This window comes from Glycine max, chromosome 8 (assembly GCF_000004515.6).
Source record: "Glycine max cultivar Williams 82 chromosome 8, Glycine_max_v4.0, whole genome shotgun sequence".
NCBI classification, from domain to species: Eukaryota; Viridiplantae; Streptophyta; class Magnoliopsida; order Fabales; family Fabaceae; genus Glycine; species Glycine max.
The window spans coordinates 6,835,354-6,853,448 of record NC_038244.2 but is presented as its reverse complement, the minus strand read 5'-3'; the positions used below and the strand labels follow the sequence as shown (position 1 = coordinate 6,853,448).

Sequence of the window (18,095 nt, the reverse complement as noted above, 5' to 3'; positions counted from 1 at the left end):
AGAGTATTCTAAGATAAATAAATAAGGGTGATTCTACCTTCATTTAATTTAATTTATAAACTATATTATAATTTCAACCTATTAAATTTCAAGAATAAGTATACTTATACTTGTTTTGTAGTCTGAAGAAATAATCCTAATTTGGAGGATTTTTTTTTCTAACAGAAAATGAAATCAAAGAACACACCAAACAATGAATATACTTTTACTTGTTTGTAGAAATAATCCTAACATGGAGAATGTTTTTCCTAACTGAAAATGAAATCAAACACACCAGCCGCTAACTTGTACAGTTGACGTGAACAATAACACAATCTTGTTGAGTTCTCTAGCTAAATCGTTTTTCTTTTTGTCCTAAGAATTTACTATAACTTCATCTTAAATTTTGTTTCTTGTGAACTTACTAAAGCCACCAAGTATCCTATTGAACACGTATCAAATCATTGAAGCACCAATCCCTAATGCTACAATGACTTATACCAAGAAAAAGTCCAGGCATTTATTGGTCATAACTTGAGAGATCAGAATCGTTAACTGAAGAGTATAAAGAACTAACCAATGATTAAGGCTGAAACTTAAATGCTGCAATGGCTTAACCAGATCAACAAAGGTATTAGAGTAAACTCACAAGTGAATGCAACTATTATTAACTTTCCAAGGTTAAAAAGGCCTGCACTCTGCATGACATTTATATATGCGGAGAGCACAGCAAAATGCCCCACTGATCACAAAAATATCCATTAAATTTGATGAAAATACAGTAAAAATAAAAGGACTAATTAATACAAGAAAACAAATTGATAATCATAGAGCAGTTCTGAGTTCTACAAGCAAATTTTAAGCAGAAATGCTGCTCAGTCAGAGAAGAGACCTATATGAGAGTTGATCATAAGGAGGACACGTTCCCGTGTTTCTCAGTTTCTCCATAATAATTATGAATGAACGACACCAATCTTCTTAGCAAAATCATCCCCATCTTCTTCTTCCATGTAATCTTCCTCTTGATTTTCACCCTCTTCACCTTGTTCATACTCATAGTATCCCTCTTCACCTTGTTCATACTCATAGTCCGCATCTCTCTGATCATCACCTTCATAATACTGATCCTCACCCGATTCATTGTACACTATTCCCTCCTCATATTCACCATCATTGTCTCCTCCAGCTGCATCAGTGACCTCAAGCTTGGATTCTTCATTATTTAGCAGAAGATTCTTGTCATCTTCCTTGGTCTCAGACAGCACTCCATTTTGTGTGTTTGCAACAGACATAGGATCCGAGCCATGGGTAACTTCTACATTCTTATTGTCAGATGATTTGCCATTCCCAGAGTCTGAATCAGCTCCAGCTCCTCTCTTCTCCTTCAGAATTTCACTAAGAGGTTTTGGACCTTCAAACAGAAAATCATCGTCAGATTGTGGGTGATCGTCCCTTAAACTTCTTCTCCTTCCCAGTGATTGTTGCTCCCTATTCTCGGTGTTCCTCCCATTTTTAAGTTCAGAAAGACTTTTTGGCGCAGCAAAATCACTCCTATCACCCGGTAGTTCTCTCCCCATCAATCGATCCTTGGAGTTTCTCCTCTCATCATCTTGCAACCTTCCTCTTATTCTGTCATGGACCCTTCCCTCTCTAGGTGACAAATGGTGAGTGGCTGGCAACCTTCCAGAAGGTAATCTGTTCCTAAATCTTCCCCCGTCTTCCCTCTCTGGGTGATCACCGTCACCATTTTCCGGAAGTTTTATTCTACCCCGGAAGCGATTACCAAGGGAGCTCTCATTCAGCGGTAACTCAAGTGAGTCCTTCCGAGAGAAGGACCGGCGACTCTGTTCCTCACCATGGCCCCCATGGGCATGATCATGACTGATAACCGACTTCAAACCATTACCCTTCCTGCGCTTGGATAAATGATGTCGAAGATCTGAGACCTCAGCATTTTCAGGACTGTCAGATCTGCGACGAGTCCTCCTGCCTAAATGGGATGAGGGCTTCCTATGCTGCTCCCAAGCATATGGCTCCTGCATGTGATCATATGACTCATAACCTTGAGGCCCACGGAATCTTTCTCGATCAATATCAGCTGCTAAACTATAATCACCAGAATGTCCTAAATCATATTCATTCAAAGAGTCTAAGTTCCTTTCATCTTGACCTCTTGCTTTACCGAATTCATCTTCCCCATGGTAGTAATCAGAATTCCTAAGTTCATCAGCTACAAGAACATCAAACCCAGGAGATGATTCTCTGAGAAACTCATCACTGTCCTTGCCACTCTGGAAATTGTGATCATCTGGCACACGAGCTTGGTGCAGACGGTTTGACCGGGCCACAATGGGCCCATTGGTCACTGGTGGAGAAATTGTCTTAAATCTAGAAGCCTCATTATTGAATTCTGCAGATGGTGGTGGCACTTTCTTCTCCAATTCAAACATATTTCTTTGAGGAGCAGTTTCAATTTTGGGGGAAGGTTTAGCTTCAGGAGCTCCACCTGACTTTGCAAAATTTCCTTGGGAAGTTTTCCTTTCCTGAGTATACTTTTCATTGCTGACAAAAGGCTTCTTAAAACTTGGATTCTCGGCTCCTTGAATAGTCACTGGAACCTGAGCAGCTACTTTATTACCAGTGCTAGGAGTAGGAGCAGGAGGACCATGCAAGAAGGCACATCGGTCACCTTTTAAGCAAAGCCCCTTTTGGAAGAAATAGCAAGGGACAGCTTGTTTACTGGAATTATAAGGTGCATGTGCTGCAGATGCTGTTGGAATCTGTGATGGGGGTACAGATGGTCCACCAGCCGCTGTTGCCTGTGTTCCTAACAAGCCATCAAGAGGCTGCATGCAAAAACAAAATGCTGTTAGCAAAAGCCGTACAAAGAACGAATAACAGGAAAATATACAAAATAGTCCAAAAATTGGCATGAAAAGTATATAAAATTGGTTCTCAAAAAGGCACTCACCGGATGTCGAAATGGACATTTGGGATTCAAGCAATTGCCACTCAACCAATACCGACAGTCCCTAGGATTAACACGTGCATACTCACTATGGCGGTACTCACATTCATTTCCCTGTTCCGACAAAGAAGAAAACAAATCAAAATGATGCCCAGCAACAGAATCCAGAGTTCAAAATATCAAAGCTGTTTCGATGACCAATTGACCAGATATCCTCATATTCTTGATAACTCGTACTTTTTCTTTGAATATGCAAAATGTATACAAGAAACGTTGCAATGCTACATACAGTAAAATACTTGATTTGCACGGCATCAAAACAGCACGACATGATGGTAAAATACTTCACTTGAAAGGTACCAAAAAAACATGGCATAGCAGTAAAATACTTGATTTGCACGGCACAAAAAAATTGTGTGATAGTAAAATACGATATCTTGCAGATCTTGCTAACAGGACACTATGCAGAAAGCATACGCACAACAATCTGTTGATACATACAGTAAATACTTGATTTGCACAGCACAAAAAAAAGGCATTACACATTCAATAGAATAATTGTAGAAAAAGTTTATGCATTTAACAGAATCTATCATCATGACTCACATACACAAGCATCTATGTTAAGTAAAATGTTTTAATGATAACAATAAAAACTCCAAGCATTACGTAACAGAGTGCTGGCAACACCAACGGACAACACAGATCTCGCAAATAGAACATTATGCAGAATCTATCATCATGACTCACATACACATAAACTATTGCCACCAGGTAATGGTAGTTTGTTAAAACATTTTGTTGTAATGAAAAGTTCAGTCACTATGCCAATTGTTGCTTTGCTTTCAGATACAATCAGAACATGTTGAATAACACTTTAAACCATACATAAAAAAACCCTAAACTTGATTGATCCAATCCTACGTTTTTCTACCAGGATCCATAGGATTGATCCAATTCAAACAAAATTAAAAGATTTTTTTTTCTTCCTCATATCCCCAATCGCAATAGGGTTCAAGAACCCCGTTCTCCCTCATTCCCCTCACCTTATCAAATAAAACGAAAAAAAGTGGAAAAAATACAAAAAAAAGTAACGCCAAGAAAGATCCAATTAATAAACCAATTGATCAATAACACTTTCACAAAAACTAGACACCCAAAAACGCAATCCAAAAATAAAAACACCCTATGTCCACAAAATTCCCCATCATTATCCCCAAATTAACGAATTTGGGGTATTCCCACAACCCCTTTTTCCCAAAATTCAATTTTTCCCATTGAAGAAAACCACCCACCAGGACTATTTCCAGAAGCACACGAATCAGAAACCCTAAAGAACAGAATTCCCAAAAAAGCAAAAAAGGGTTTTTTGTTTCTCTTTGAAAAACAGAAAAAAGGTGGGAGAAAGAACCTTTTTGCATGTCAAAGGAGATGCAAGGAAGTAGACACAATCGGTGTTCCTCTTCAAGGCCTCATCTTGCGAAGAGGGTGGTGTGGGCTGGACCTGAAGCTGTGGCTGTGGCTGTTGTTGGGTAACCATAGCTGTTGTTGTTGTTGAAGTTGAAGCTGAAGACCCCAACCCAACCCAATGAAAAGAAGAAGAAGGAAAAGATCAAATCAGAGAAAAAGGAGAAGGAGAAGAGGGTGGATCCAAATCTCAATCTCAATCTCAGAAGAGAAAAATAAGTAGAGAGAGAGCCGCCACAGAAATTGGGGTCAGAGCTTAGAGAGAGAAAGAGAGAGTGTGTGTGTTCGAGTATGTGAATGCGATGGGTTTATATTGAGAGAGAGAGAGAGAGGTAAGGGTGAGAGCCTGGTTTCGGCTTCTGTTTTTTTCTTTTATTTATTTATTTATTATTTTTGTAGAAATTGAAATTAATGTGACTGTTGTGTGTTTGTGTGTTAATGATTCTTTTTCGATGTTTCATACCTGAAAAATTGTAATGGGACACTTGCCTTGTATCTGTTGGTTCATCATCTTTTCTCTCTAATGTTTAATGGTGGCATCAACCTTAAGGGACTTATTCCTACACTCCTCAAGCTGAGTCTTGCACCCCCATTGTTAAGTAAAACTACAATATCTTTAATGAAAATTTCATCTCCCATGTGACCCTAACACCTTTCTTCTCCATTCTTTCAACATGCAATGGCATACCCCATAACAACATTCATTCTTTAACGACACGCCCTTAGTGACGACACACCTCCTTTCCCCGGAGACTCCTTCCTCATTCTCCTCATTCTCGCGCTCCCTCATCCTCCTTCCTCCTTCCATGAAGGTAAGTGGCTCATTCTCCCTTTTCTTTTCTTTTCTTTTTCCTCCTTCTCCCTTTGTCAAATTTAATTAACTATAAAAAAAGCTTTCAAAATGATCTTTTTGTAAGCAAAAATGCTTCTGGAAAGGTCTTTCCATAAACAAAAAATGCTTAATGGAATGATTATTATGGAAGAATTTTTACTTCAAAAAGACAATTTCAAAAGCAGTTTTTTTAAAACCGGAGCAGTCTTTTTGGAAGTGTATTTTGTATAGTTTGGAAAGGGAGTTTCGAAAATCATTATTGTACTTAAAATCCATTTCGAAACCTACAACTGCAATCCAGAGTAGCCTTTTCAGAAATTTATTTTGTATCTTTCAAAAAGCATTATTTTAGCGTATGGAAGAATCATTCTAGAAGCAAAAATTACAATCCAAAATAGTTTTTCTAGAAGTGCATTTTATATCTTTCTGAATGATAATTTCAGAAGCATTACTTTTGCTTATGGAAAAGGTATTCCATAAAATTTGTCCTTCCAAAAGGGTCATTCCATAATATTATTTATACCATTACAGAATGTCTGTTCCAAAAACATATCCAAAACTCAAAATAGAAACGCCAATTCCGGAAAGAAGAGTTTAGTTGAGTTGAGAAGAAGAATTGAGTAGGAGAAAAAGAGAAGAACAAGAAAGGAGAGGATTTGGACTTGCACTAAGTGTAGCATAAAAAAGAGGAATAAGGGAAGCAGAGGGTCAAATAAAAGGGATAGATTGGGGTTCTTAAAAAACTATGAGGTGCAAGATGCAATAAGAAAGGTACAAAATTCAATTCCCCAACCTTAAGATTAAGGGACTAGCTAGCTCCTGTGTACACTTCCTACTTCAATTTGGGTTTGAATATATTGATAACACAGAAAAAATATTAAAATACTTGGATTTTTTAATACTCTCATTATAATTATTGTCTAAGAAATATTTTTTGTCTTAATATAATTATCATTTGAATTAATTATTATTTGCACTTATATTTCTTGATAAATAATAAACTATAAATTTTATAAATAAATTAAAACGATCTAAGGTTAATTTTATAAAATTATAACTTTTTTCTTCTAATTATTATTTGGGAACGGAGTACTATTTTTTACAAACAACTTTTAGTTTTCAAAAAAAAAATTATTACTACTTAATGGTGCAAGTTGTTGTTCTAATTTAATTAATAATATCAAATTTAAACTTTAGATATACACTTGTGTTAAATAGGGTAAATTTTATTGTCGATAATAATTCTAGTAAGTTGAAACAAAATTATCTCTTGTAAGAAAATACATGTAATTTTATTATAAAAAAAAGTAAAAAAGAAATAATAATTGATATCAATTGTTTTTATTTTGAGTTATAGAGACATGTTTTCGAAAATAAGAAAAATAAAGCAGTTAAAATATGTTTTCATATTATTTTCTTGTTTTCATGTGGTAAATTTGTAATAAAACTCCTACTTCATATAACTCTTTATTTTTTCAACCTGAAACATCCTATAGATTCAAAATAAAATCTAAGAAGTTCATGAACTAGCAGTGTTATTTAGTATGAATTTTTTTTGCACGAATATGTAATAAATGGAAAAGTAATATGGACTTCTCCTGCTCTCTTGCTTAACAAAAAAAAAAAATACAAAAATAAAAGGGAAAAAAGATAGGGAAATGATGATAAGCTAGAGACGATTTGGAGAGATATTGGAATAAATACTCTAATGTTAATAGTTTATATGATTATATTATGTGATTTTTTTTAAAAATATTTTCTAAAATATACCGCTCAATACAATATGAAGTTAAATTATTATATATAGAAAATAAGATATATGTAAACAAGAATTGAAAAGAATTATTAATGTAGCATTTGACTATATTAATGAATATTTACACAAATATATAAATAAATAAATTTCTTTTCTTATATAAAATGACACTATTTTGTTATTTAATTAAGATTTTAAGTTTTTTTTATTTTTATAAAACACATCTTAGAAAACGAAAATTGTTAACCTAGCATTTATGTTATTAATATATAATATTTATATAAATATATAAATAAATAGATTTTTTGTATAATATAACAAAAAAATAATTAAAATATATTTTAAAATTAATAACAATAAGTCAAGTCCTTGAAGTTTCGAGACTAGGGGTAAGAGTAGTCTAGATCCCTTCTTCTAGGGTTAATGTTCTAACCTCAAATCCGTAGACATCATTAGGGTCCTTGTATCTGGGTATTGTTCGCTTAGGTGCTTATGATTGTCATGGCTTTATCCTTGTAAAAGGCACCTAGATGGATTGAGAGGAAAGGGTGTTTATAAATGATTTATGGTCTCGACTCATTAACGATGTGAGACTTTGCGACTACCGGAACAATAACTATTACATTTGCAAACCAAGAATAAACAATATTTTGATCTCTATATGCACATATATACATATCAACTTCTTAATAGTCAAAACCATCCTTATTGGATGCTCACAAGCTTCTATGGCTTCCTAGAAAGAGGTAGAAGGAAGGATCCCTGGACTCTTTTTTTCACTCCAGCAAATGACACTTTTCTCCCCTAGTGTGTCATAGGAGACTTCAATGACCTTTTATCAAACGATGAAAAAATTGGCTTGATAGACCATCTAAATTGGCTTCTTATTGGCTTCATAGAGGTAATCAATGACTATAATCATTGCATTGATGAGATGAACATATGGGGCAAGCATCTTCAAAGGCAATTCAGAGAATAGATTGGAACTTGCAGAACAGACCTTGAATTCCTTCATCACTCTCAAACCCTTGATGATGGTATTCAATACCAAGCTTTTTCGGAAAAGCTCTCCCATCTGGTTGCTCAAGAAGATTTATATTGGAGACAAAGAGCTAAGATCTACTGGCTAAAAGATGGAGACACAAATTCAAAATTTTTCCATGCCTCTGCCAATGCAAGGAAAAAAATAAATTCCATCTCATGCCTCTCACGTGATGAAGACACCATGGTTAATGATCACAATGGAATCTTTGATGTAGATGTTTCCTATTTTCAAAATTTGTTTCAATCTGGCAATAGGTGTAATGATTTCCTTCTAGTGGTTAATAAAGTTTTTGCATGTGTTTCATCTTATGACAATTATTCCTTATTGGCCACTTTCACCATTGATGAATTCAAAAATGCCCTTTTCTTGATGGATTCAAACAAATCACCTGGTCCGAATGGCTTAAATCCAACTTTTTAAATAATAAAAAATTGGCACCTTTGTGGACCAAAACTATTCCATTCTGGTGTCTCTTGGCTTGAATCTAGAAATTTCCCACCTCAGATAAACAAAACTTCCATTGTTCTCATTCCCAAAGTAAAAAAATTCCACCATCATGAGAGACTTCAAACCTATTTCCTTGTGTAATATCATCTATAAAATCATCTCCAAAGTCCAAGCCAACTGCCTTAAACCTATCCTCCACAAATGTATTTCACAAGAGCAGTCAGCTTTTGTGGAAGACCGTCCTATCCTTGACAATGTCCCTTTAATCTTGGAAATTATCCACCACATGAGATGTAAAAATAAAGGAAAGATAGGAGAGGTGACTTTAAAAATTGACATCAATAAAGCCTTTGATAGAGTGGACTAAACTTTCATGAAAAATGGGTTTCATGGATTAAACTTTGTCTCCAATTTGTCCAATATTTTGTTCTTATCAATGGAGATCTTGTAGGGCAAATATCTTCAAGGAAAGAACTCATATAGGGTGACTGATTATCACCCTATCTTTTCATTTTGTGAGTTAAGGGTCTTTCAGCTTTACTAAAAAATAGAGAGGTGAGAGGTGACATCCATGATGTGAAAGTGTGTAGAAGGACTCCACCCCTCTTACATCTTTTATTTGTTGATGATTGTTTTCTGTTTTGTAGGGCGGATAACACAAAAATCTCTATTATCAAGGAGATTCTTGACACTTATGATCAAGCATTAGGTCAATTCATCAATTACCAAAAGTTAGAAGTTTTCTTTAGCGCCAATACTCAGCATCATGTTAGGAGGAAACTTTTTTCTCATCTTTGTGTCTCTGAAACCATTGGTTCTAGCAAGTACTTGGGGCTAACCACCATTATAGGGAAGAGAAAAAAGTAATTTTTGTCTTTATCAAGGATAGACTTTGGAATCACATCAACCATTGGACCATCAAGCATCTATCAAAAGTTGGTTAAAAAAAGTATTGTTAAATCTATTGCTCAATCTATTCCCACATACTACATGGGTGTTTGTTTGCTCCCTTCTACTCTTGAAGAAGACTTGTAGAAAATGATAAATTCGTTTTGGTGGGTCCCTAATAAGCAACAAAGGAGAGGCATCAACCAGCTAAATTGGGACAAAATGACAATGAAGAAAGAAGATGATGGTATGAGATTCAGACACTTGCATGCCTTTAATTTTGCCATGTTGGGAAAGCAAGGTTGGAGATTTATGGCCAACCAAGTACTATAATAGCAAAAAATTTCAAAGCCAAATATTTTCCGTCGGTGGATTTCTTGGATGCACAATTGGGGCATAATTCAAGCTTTGTATGGCGTAGTATCCATACTTCACGGGTAGTGATAAAAGGAGTTTAGCAATGGAGGATTGGAAATGGTAATTCTATTCATGCTTAGTCCCAACCTTGGCTTAAAAATGATAACAATTCCTATGTCTCGACTTTTCCTTCAAATGAAAATTATGGCTTAAGAGTGGATGATTTAATAGATCATAATAAGTGTGCATGGAAGAAATATCTCGTGGAAGCAATCTTTAGCCACCATGATGCTGAAAAAATTCTAGCTCTTCCCCTCTTGAACGTGATGGAGAATGATAAGGTAATTTGGAAATTCTCCCCTACGGGTACCTATATTGTTAGAACTGCCTATCACAATACCATTGAGAATATTCTAGATAATAGCCATCTTAGAAGTGAAGGGGATTGGATGCTCATTTGGAAGCTTCGGCAACTCCAAAAATAAAGCACTTCTTACGGAGACTTTTAAGGTGTTGCCTTCCAACTCGATCAAATCTTAGAAAGAAGCAAATCTTGTGCCCTTTGAATTGTGTTTGCTGTGAAAAAAACATTGAGAATGAATGGCATCTTTTCCTAGCTTGTGATCACGCTTAACATGTATGGATGGAAGCAGGACTATGGAACATCATTGAACAAAAGTGGGATAGTGGAGATCGCTTTCTCTCTTTTATTTTTACTCTCTTGCAGGAATCCATTCCACAAATTAGAGTCAAAATTGGAGCGGTCCTTTGGTGTATTTGGAAGACACGCAACACAAAGCTTTGGGAACAAATATCCACTACACCTCGGGTTGCCTACTCCACTGCAATGCAAAACATCACTCAATGGGAAGAAGTCCAAAAACCAAACTATCCAGCAATATTCTCAAACGAGCAGCAACATCACATCGTGGTCTCCTCTGCAACAAAATTACTTCAAATGCAATCTTGATGCTGCTACTTTCTAGGATAACAAATCATTCGGTGCTGGTGCTTGTTTACGTGACAGCAAAGGAAATTTCATGAAAGCAATAACCTTCAACGTATCAGGTATGCCATCCCCAAAGGAAGCTGAAGTTTGGGCACTCTCCAAGGCCATTAGCTGGATCCATCATCTCAACATAATGTCATATTTGAGCTTGACTGTAAAAGTGTTGCGGATTCATTCAACAGCTGCTCTAAATAAATTACAGAATTCAATCTTATCTTGAATAGATGTAGGGCGGAGTTTCAATTTATTTCCAACTCTAGGGTGAATTTTGTGAAGAGGCAAGTCAATTTATTTCCAACTCTAGGACTTCAAAATTTTATGCTACCTCTCATAGTTTTGATTATATCTCATCATGTATTGTTTCTCAACTCTTGAATGAAATAATATAACTATCTTTCCTTTCAAAAAAAAAAAAAAATAGTCACAAACTATACGAATGAATTTAATATCGACTAATTAGTATATTCACAAATCATTTTGATACATGTGTAAAAACCATGTACAGTCCTCTGACATAAGAAGAGTGTGTTGAAATTTCTGTATTGACTAGCGATATAGCCAAAAAATAGGTCCTCACAAGTTAACTTTTAGATTGAATTAGGCCCAAAACCCAAATTCTAAGCATAATTATCAACCCCAAAAGAAATTCATAAAATAAAAACTGGACAAATAACATAGCACTTTCAATTTGCAATTATTCAGCAGAACAATGTAACATTTTACACCTCGAGGGAAATGCAACAGACATATTTAACATGCTTGGGTGTAAGCAGCAAAAGGCATTGCATACCTATGTAAAAACAAACATTGACAAGGATTGGCTTTCTTTAAGAGCACCAATTGCAGCAAGAAAATGATAAATATGAGGAAGGGACATGACCAGTTCTTCGTATATACTCTGCTTGCTCTTCAGTTTTTGCAGCTTGATGATTTCTATTGGCTTCTGCTGCTGCTCGCTTTTCCTCGGCTTTATGCCTTGCAGCTGCTAATTTGTTCATTAGCTTATCATGCGCCTTACCTCGTATTCTTTCAACTTCTACCTGCAAGCAAATTATTATTTATTATAAAATTACATTTTTGGGTAACTAACCATTTTTTTTTGGTAATACAATGTATTAATATGACTACTTCATTTATTGCTGGGAAAGTTTGCCAAAATGTTAGAAATCTAATAGAGGTCATCATTGCTTGCTTAATTTTCAGCATCAACATCTTGGTTTTCCTATTCAAGTGCATCAGTCAAAGCAAAGCAACCAACTCTCATAAAAACTTCAGCACCCCATCACACAAGAGTTCTTTGGACTTTGAAGTGCATGCAACTCAAAGGCCTCTTCTATCTTTGGCTGAAATTCAATTTCATTTACAAGCATAAGGATTGAACTCCTGATGACATGGTCATAAAGGCTCTAGTTCCATGTCAATAACTAATTCTCCTAAAAGCCTGATAGTTGATTTGGTGTGAACATAATGCCCAATTTAAAGTGAAAATATACAGACTAAAGAAATAAGCACAAACACATTCTCTTATTACACCAGAAGGGATAGCCACTTGTTTCTTTATTGGAATTGGGACAAAATGCACATCTATTTGATAATCATACTATTATACCCTTATGAATGACAATGTACCTTAGTCTTGACCAATAAGAGAACAGTAAATGGCTTCACCTACAGTTACTCATTAGAATTTTACTAAAGCTTTCTCAAATTAGTAACACAAGAGAGCAATACTGGGCCACACATCTTACGCATTAAGCCAAAGCCATCAGGTGCACAAGACAAATGTCTCATCACATCAGATAGCAACAAATAGGATGTCCTATTATGCACAAGACTGATAACTACCAAAGCACCAGAGCATGCATGATGCATCATACTTGCAAGTTGCAAGAAAAACTGTTCATTAAAGGCCATAACAGTATACCAATTAAGAATTAAATCTCAGTGTTTTTACATATCACTATTTAGTATACATTAGCTACCAATGTCTATGACCTCTATCCAGCAAAACATACAAAGTGATAGATTCGTGAAGAGAAAATCAACTGTGTAGTTACTCTAGCATCCCAAATGGTTAACACCCCTCCTGATAAGCAGAAGGCATAAAGTGCCAATCTTTGAAACAAAATGCCCTCAATCTCCTAAACATCTATTGCTTCCTTCTTTGTCTTCAGAAGCAATACAAATCAGGATAGGTATTTACTTCACCTTCCTCGTTCCTACTACTAGACAATATCATGAATCACAATATCTCATCTATGGAATTTTCAGACATTTGTCAGTCATTCATTGCATAACAGAGAGTAAACAATAGAATAATACAAGTAGAGAAATACAAAAATAGAGCTTCAAAGATTAATTATAATCATATCGTACAAATAATTACTATTGCATTCTAAACATGTTTCAGTAAACTGTCCTCTTTTGAAGAACATTAAATGGCTGATCAAATGGTCCATGCAAGATATTTTCGAACAAAGTATAAACGAAATTGAATTATTAAACTGAAATATATTTCTATTAGACCCTATGAAGTCAATTGTAAGATCATAAACTATGGTACAATATGGACTAAAATATATTAGATGTTCTCTTGTTTCAGTTCACATACTCTATACCTATTTAGGGTAACTTATTCAACTTCTTACGCAGATGTTGCTATTGTTAGGCTGACTCAGAGATTCTTCCATATTAGGATTAGAGGTTAATGTCCAAAGGCTTGTCCCAAAAATCTAAATTAAACAGCCATGTCGGAAACAACAAAATCAGTAATAATAACAGGTGTATACCTCAATTTTTTTCATCTTGGCTTCTGTTTTTGCTTTCTGATGATTTTCCCATGCTTGAATTTTCATCTCCTCACGCCTAAACCTGTGTAATAAAAAACATATTCCTGCTTCAGAGAATTTCAGAATGTAGCAATACAAAATAATATTAACCAATGTGTTTCTGAAACTGTTTAAATGCCCGTAAAATACTGGTTCATGTTCCAAAAGTCTGGTTAATTATATAGCAAAATCTTATTCATCTTTCTTCATCTTGTCACAAATAAGAAACACATTCATAAATATGTACTAAATATCCATGATAAAAGGAGGGAAGAAAAATTTTAAGCTATTATTCCTAAGTCTCTAAGAGATACAAAGAAACTGAAAGACATCAAATTTAAATACATACCTATATTCCTATAGGCTATAAACTCCACATATTGTCAGAGAATTCAGACACTTAGGTGCTTCCTTGGTTTATAAATTTTTCTGTTGCCTTTTATTATTTGTTTCCTTGTTTTTGCTTCTTGAGGGATGGGTATATAATTGAGTCACTTTAAACCTAATAAAAAACTGTTAGAGCAACTTCATTGGGGATGCTTATTTGCGTTCTTACTTGTTGAAAACCATTCTTCCTAAGAATCTGCCATTGTAGCGCTACTCAAAATAAGCACCAGTTGTTTATTTAAGCGCGCACACACACACACACTATATATATATATATATATATATTGGGGATGCTTATATGAGGAAGGATCAACTTATTTAGAGTTACTCCTCATCCTCACCATTCATTTTCTTGAAATTTAATGATTCTAATAAGTCCCTAATCTTATCTGTTAGATTTTAAGAAAAAGAATGGTGGGGATGAGGAGTTACTCTTAGTGTAAGTTGATCCCTCCTCTCTCTCTCTCTATATATATAAATGGTCTTTTGTCACTGTTTCAAATGTCACAGGCCCCTCATGCAAGAGTTGGGCAGCACCCTATAGTTGATGAAATTGAATTTAATTATGAATAAATTGGGCATGTTAATGGATTTATACCTCTAAAGTCTAAAACAACAGAAGTTACAGGATAGAAATCAAAACTTTAACAGATAATGTTAACACTAATAATTAGTATAAACTGACCTGGCCATATACTTGGCCTTCTCAGCCTCCTCCCATGCCGCTGCACGTGCTACAACGACACTTTTAGGTGGTTCTGTTTTTGTTTTCAAGGAAGTGGATGCATCCTTATCCTCCTCTTCTTTGCTAGCCCAGGCAGCAATGCTCATTTTACCTAGTTGTGTCCCGAGAACCATTATTTCTCGCCTGGTTTTCATTTGTAGCTCCTTTTCGGACAACTCATTCATGTTGAGATTCAGATTGTCACTATGCAGATCAGTTAAAGTAGATGCAGGGGAGGCTCTGGGGGGAGTAGAAGGCCGGGAAGAATTAGGGCTGCGCATCGGTGTTGTTGCCCTCACTGGGGTACCTGTTCTTGATGGCTCCTGGCTAGCAATAGGGGTCATTTCGGTACCCATATCTCTCATTGATACAGACCGAGCTGTTGAAGGGGGAGGAACAAATGTTGTTTCATTTTGGATTGCAAGAGATGAATTGTGCTGGCTGAGACTAACTGTACAGAAAAAGTGGGTACTATTACCATGCAATATTTTTTAACACACACACACACTTAGCTCTCTTCTAAATTAGCATTCAACTCCGAACAAGCTTTGAAAATGACTTCAATGCCTTAAAGAAGAATAAGAATTGCAGTAGTACCCACTCCTTCATTAATAAGTAGGACCTGTGGGAGACCCACTAGAGTTGGGCCTAGAGTTAAGGGATTTGAGTAGTATGCATGAGATCATAGGTTCTAATCTAAGTGTAACCATTGTACCAAAAAAAAAAAATAGTACCATGGGACTACAAATTTTCCAAAGAGAAAGGGATGCATCACACACCTAGCAGCTGGGAGTCACACTTCATCTTTTATTTTCTATTTTTGATAGCTAACTACATCATTCATACAGGGCCCATCATACATGGGGACCAAGTAAACCGTAACTTAAGGCCCAGGTTTTTTTGGTCTAGATCACAGGTATCCTCCATTGGAGGCTGTTTGAGCCAGATAGGACTACTATATGCGGCAAAACTCTCCCTCCAAGTATTTAACGCATTTGCATACCCAGGACTTGAACCAGAGACATCTGGTTTAAGTTGGAACAACCCCACGCTAGTTGATCCACACAATTGGTGGTACGCCCAGGTTGAATAACCAGCCCCAAATAAACATAAAGACCCTCAAAATAATTTTTAAAAAAAGCGCCCATACAAATGCCTTCCTGAAAATAAGTTTTTAAATGAATTAACACTAACCTACCTGAATTTTAATTGTGATCTGTAAGCTTATATCATCTAGATGCAGAACCAACATATGCTCCACACACTAGAAGTGATGAAAAAAACATATTATATTTCACAAAAGTAGCAGAAAAATAAAATTTATACATTTTAAACAAACAAAAAGTAGTTTATTTGATAAATCCAGTAAAGAATTCTAAAACACAAACAAACATTTACCACAAGAACTTGCAATTGCATAGGGATCAGCCTCCCAACTCACAAATTTCTGTCCTCCAGTTTCCATCTTAGTCTGATCTGTATCAATTTGCTTGGTATCTGGTTCATCTAAAGCAATTTCTTTTTGATCTGGAACTTCAACAACAACCTTCATTGAAGATTGCCGGCTTCCATAACCAAGACTACCAACCTTTCGCGGTCCTACATGCCCACTTTGCCCACCTTGCCCCTGGCTCTGCACTGTCTTTGGCCTGTTTGAAGTTGGACTTGCTATCCACTTCTGTGCATCATCCCATTTAGATGGTGCTGGTTTTGAGAATGGCCCCACGGGAACCCTCTGTGGGGCACGCTCGGCCTTTTGAAATTCAAACATTGACGAGGACATGCTCATATTATCGTGCCCACTATCATAATCTGAAGAAGGGTCTTCCAAGATTCTACTCCTTGAATTCACTCCTGCATTAGCCTTCACAAAACGATCACCACCAACTGCCTCTACGCTACTAGTGCGAACTATAGCAGAAGTTGAATATTCAGGAAGGACACTCACAACATCTACATCTTTGCAATGATCGGAACTACTACCACCTGTAACAGATATGTCAAATAGGAAACACCAGCCATTCTGTTATAATAGTCACAATTAACAAGCACTTGATACACATACATATATGACACTGCATATAAGTATCATTGCATAAAGTATAAACTAATCAAAAACATCAAACAAAAGAAAGATAGACACAAGGTTTAAATAGTATACCATATTTGAAATATTAAGTACATTATGTATCAAAGAAAAAATTGTTCCCTTTTAGCATATAATTTAAATCACAGTATACTACTAAATCTCCACAAAAATAAGGGAGTGAAATGAAAACATCATAGGCAACAATGGTGATGGATAAATCACCACATTCAGTCAAATCTTACATTTTGTGAAACTCAGTGTCTTAGATTTACAACTTCTCTAGCTTCAAGGCAGCATCATAATTGTCAAGATTAAGAACGAAAGAGCATACATACCAGATTCATCCATGTCTGAATTCTGAGATCTCGTGGTGAAAGTAGAATCAAGCTCTTCCTCTTCTTTCCTCTTCTTCTCCACACCCAGTAGCATGCTCCTCAATTTTCCCGGTGAAAATCCCCCACCACCCTGCAAGCCCAAGTTCCCATAAAGCCAAAGGCAAATCAGAGAGCCCCAAAAATGAGCAGATCAAAACAAGTGCTTGCACTTTGCAGAACACTAAGCTACTTTGACAGTGATACTCACTTTCCAAGTACACCACCACAACACATGTAAGAGAGAAGAAATATTGAAAAATGCAAATCAAGCAAAAAAACAAAACAGGTGAAGTGGGATGAAAGAAATAGAAGAGATACATACCTGAGGCTTTTGGATCCTTTCGTAATCCATATTTGACAAATGAGGTTGTCCTTGTGGGAGCAAAAATGCAATCCTTACATAATGCAGTTAGTGTTCCTCACTGGCTATAAGCTAAGTACTACTTTGCTTTGGGTTTGAAGCTTTTGAGTTGCAAAAGTGAGAGAGAGAGAGAGAGAGAGAGAGAGAGAGAGAGTTGGAAGACAAGAAGATGCAGTAATAGACGGACCTGTCTCTGAAGTCTGACCTGTTGTTGTACTACATTGGCTTTTGTGGCCCACTTCCCCACCCCATATAATGTTAATCCCTTTTGTTACTTCTAAGTTCCTTCTGGTATGTGCAGTTATTATCTGTCTTGTAATGCAAAATCCATCAAATTTAGCAGGTTTAGTAACGGGCAAATCATGATAAGAGAGGAGTTTAACTTCCGATCACCCCAATCATGCTGCCACATGATTGTGCATCACACAGTAATACTACTTCATTAAAGTTAAATTTATGAGAGATTAATTCATTATTAAAGTGAGCATGATATATTCATCTAAAGTTCAGAAATTTTTTTATATGGTTAGTTTACTATACAAAACCATTTAAAAAAAAAAACATGTTTTAAGAGAATATCAAAC

General features: G+C 35.8%; 2 protein-coding genes across 2 annotated transcripts; both read right to left on the bottom strand.

Moving 5' to 3' along the window:
• Positions 1–779: 779 nt before the first annotated feature.
• Positions 780–4,756, bottom strand: LOC100787836 (zinc finger CCCH domain-containing protein 17). The gene is made up of 3 exons (XM_006584995.4): positions 4,359–4,756; positions 2,951–3,061; positions 780–2,825 (listed from the first exon to the last, which is right to left on the bottom strand). Exons 1-3 carry the CDS (start codon positions 4,485–4,487, stop codon positions 933–935), a joined length of 2,133 nt encoding a protein of 710 aa, XP_006585058.1. The 5' UTR covers positions 4,488–4,756; the 3' UTR covers positions 780–932.
• Positions 4,757–11,423: 6,667 nt separating this feature from the next.
• Positions 11,424–17,709, bottom strand: LOC100787310 (uncharacterized). Its single transcript, XM_003532629.5, has 6 exons — positions 17,473–17,709; positions 17,112–17,241; positions 16,086–16,673; positions 14,649–15,138; positions 13,538–13,619; positions 11,424–11,788 (listed from the first exon to the last, which is right to left on the bottom strand). The coding sequence occupies exons 1-6, from the start codon at positions 17,500–17,502 to the stop codon at positions 11,576–11,578; spliced, it is 1,533 nt and encodes a 510-aa protein (XP_003532677.1). The 5' UTR covers positions 17,503–17,709; the 3' UTR covers positions 11,424–11,575.
• Between the last annotated feature and the right edge of the window lie 386 nt (positions 17,710–18,095).

Coding starts and splice junctions, on each gene's coding strand:
- LOC100787310 (XM_003532629.5), bottom strand. CDS start 17,502: ATGGATTACGAAAGGATCCAAAAGCCTCAG. Junction 17,242..17,472: donor AAAGGATCCAAAAGCCTCAG/GTATGTATCTCT, acceptor TTGGGCTTGCAG/GGTGGTGGGGGATTTTCACC. Junction 11,789..13,537: donor CCAAGATGAAAAAAATTGAG/GTATACACCTGT, acceptor ATTTGCTTGCAG/GTAGAAGTTGAAAGAATACG.
- LOC100787836 (XM_006584995.4), bottom strand. CDS start 4,487: ATGGTTACCCAACAACAGCCACAGCCACAGCTTCAGGTCCAGCCCACA. Junction 3,062..4,358: donor CTCCTTTGACATGCAAAAAG/GTTCTTTCTCCC, acceptor TTGTCGGAACAG/GGAAATGAATGTGAGTACCG. Junction 2,826..2,950: donor AATGTCCATTTCGACATCCG/GTGAGTGCCTTT, acceptor TTTTGCATGCAG/CCTCTTGATGGCTTGTTAGG.